The sequence below is a fragment of the Egretta garzetta genome, unplaced genomic scaffold (assembly GCF_000687185.1).
Source record: "Egretta garzetta isolate BGI_Z169 unplaced genomic scaffold, ASM68718v1 scaffold4, whole genome shotgun sequence".
Classification (NCBI taxonomy): Eukaryota; Metazoa; Chordata; class Aves; order Pelecaniformes; family Ardeidae; genus Egretta; species Egretta garzetta.
Window position 1 is genome coordinate 2472140 of NW_009259329.1, and position 1804 is coordinate 2473943.

At 61.6% G+C, this 1804-nt stretch overlaps 1 protein-coding gene across 1 annotated transcript in view; it reads left to right on the forward strand.

The window, feature by feature from the left end:
- LOC104124432 (TLE family member 2, transcriptional corepressor) overlaps positions 1-1804 on the forward strand; it is a 39711-nt gene that overhangs the window by 35927 nt on the left and 1980 nt on the right. Inside the window, exons 10-11 of the mRNA XM_035892351.1 lie at positions 1125-1285; positions 1695-1771. Of these exons, the coding sequence (XP_035748244.1) occupies positions 1125-1285; positions 1695-1771 (238 nt within the window). The remainder of the gene's footprint in view (positions 1-1124; positions 1286-1694; positions 1772-1804) is intronic.

Below are 1804 nucleotides of genomic sequence, written 5' to 3' on the forward strand. Positions count from 1 at the left end.
CCATGGACCCAGCTCCTGATGCTTCCCTGGGGGGGCTCAGACCCCCTGGAGGCGCTGTGTCGATGTGCGGAACTCTGCTACGGGCATTTGGGGCGGGGGGGGAGGGTAGGGTGTTTGCCTGGAGATGATAATTTTTCTCTGACAAGTTATCATTTTGGTGTTGCCCTGTGAAGTCCCACACTTCAGGGCTTGGCTACAGGGGCAGGAGGGGGGGCCAAGTGCCACCACTGGCACACAGGGATGCAGGAGGCCATGACGTGGCCAGCCTCCCCGCGCGGGTGAGGATCCTCCATAGGGTTGAGGATCTCCATAGGGTTGAGGATCTCCATGGGGGGGAGGATCTGCAAGCGCTGGGTGCTGCAGAGACTCTGGGTGAGATCCAGCCGACCCAGGAGCCCCTGTCAATGGGGACCACCTTCTCCTGAAAGCAGAGAGGAGGCAGGTGAGCTCTCGGTAGTGGCCTCTTTGGTGGCTGATGGTGAACTGGCCATGCCCCCTTTTCCTGCCTCAGTTTCCTTGAAGACATTGAAGGAAGCCTTGGGAAGAGGTCTCTGGAACATCTTGGCCACTGTCTAGCCAGAGGGACCCGAAGGTGATGGGGGGAGGACAGCTAGCCCAAGGGAGAAATAGAGCCAGGACTGGAGATGTTAAACCCTTGCCTGGCCAGAAAATTACAGCGGTTTAGCAAGAATTGAATTGGAATTGATTTCAATAAACCATCGAAACCCTGGAGGTGTTGCCACTCAGCCATCAACTGCAAATAATTTGGCCTGGCCAAGAGTGACGAGGGCTTGGCAGTGAGGGTGAGCTCACAGTGGTGAGGGTTGCTGTGGGTTAGCAGCGGGTCCCTGTGCATCCTCTGGGGGGACGGAGCCATTTGATCTCCCATCCCATGTCCCTGACCACTGGGACTCGAGGGCTGCCCCTCTCCTTTGGTCTTTGGCTCCCAAGCCGTAACCTGCCTGTCCTCCTCCTGATCCCCTGGGTTGTGCCAGGCATGGCTGGGCCCGGTGCAGCGGTGACGCCGCCGCCGCTGCCTGGCTCCTGCCAGATGCCCCTTTCCCTCGGGTGATGCTCGCTCACACCCGCCGGCCGGGCCAACGAGCAGGTCTCTCCTCCTACAGCTCTCCGCAGCCCGCTGAGTTTGTCCGGCCCCTACACGTCCTCCTTCGGGATGGTGCCCCACGCCACCCTCAACGGGGAGCTCCCAGCCCCCAGCATGTACATGGGCATCCACCTCTCGCCGCAGGTCAGCAGCACCGTCATGTACGGCCGGTCCCCGATGGTAAGTCGCCGAGGGACAGGCCCACTCTGCCGGCATGTGTGGGCTCTGCCACCCGTCCCCCGCTGTCCCGGGCATCCAGCGTCCCTGACCTGTGGTACCTGCACTGCTGCAATGAGCTCAAGCTGGGGGTGCAGCCATAGGAGGGGCTCACTGCTGGAGGTGGCTGGGTTGTGGGGCCAGTGGAAGCTGCTGAGCTTCAGAGAAGCCCCCACTGGTCCCACTGGTGCGTGGCTGTGTCTTTGGGAGCCCCTTTTGGCCTTTGTCACTTGCATGTGGAGTAGCAGCAAGCAGGGACCCTGTGCAGAGCTGGGCTGGCCCTGTCGCGGGGCATGTGGGGGGAAGGTGAGACCCCAGCCTCCCTGTCCCCTCCTGGGCGCTTGGGCCATCCTGTGCCCTTTGCTTTGTGCAGGTGGCTTTTGAGTCGCACCCTCACCTGAGGGCTTCCACCATCTCATCTTCACTCCCCACCATTGCTGGAGGGAAACCGTAAGTGTGGCTGCAGGCAGGGGCTTGTGGGGG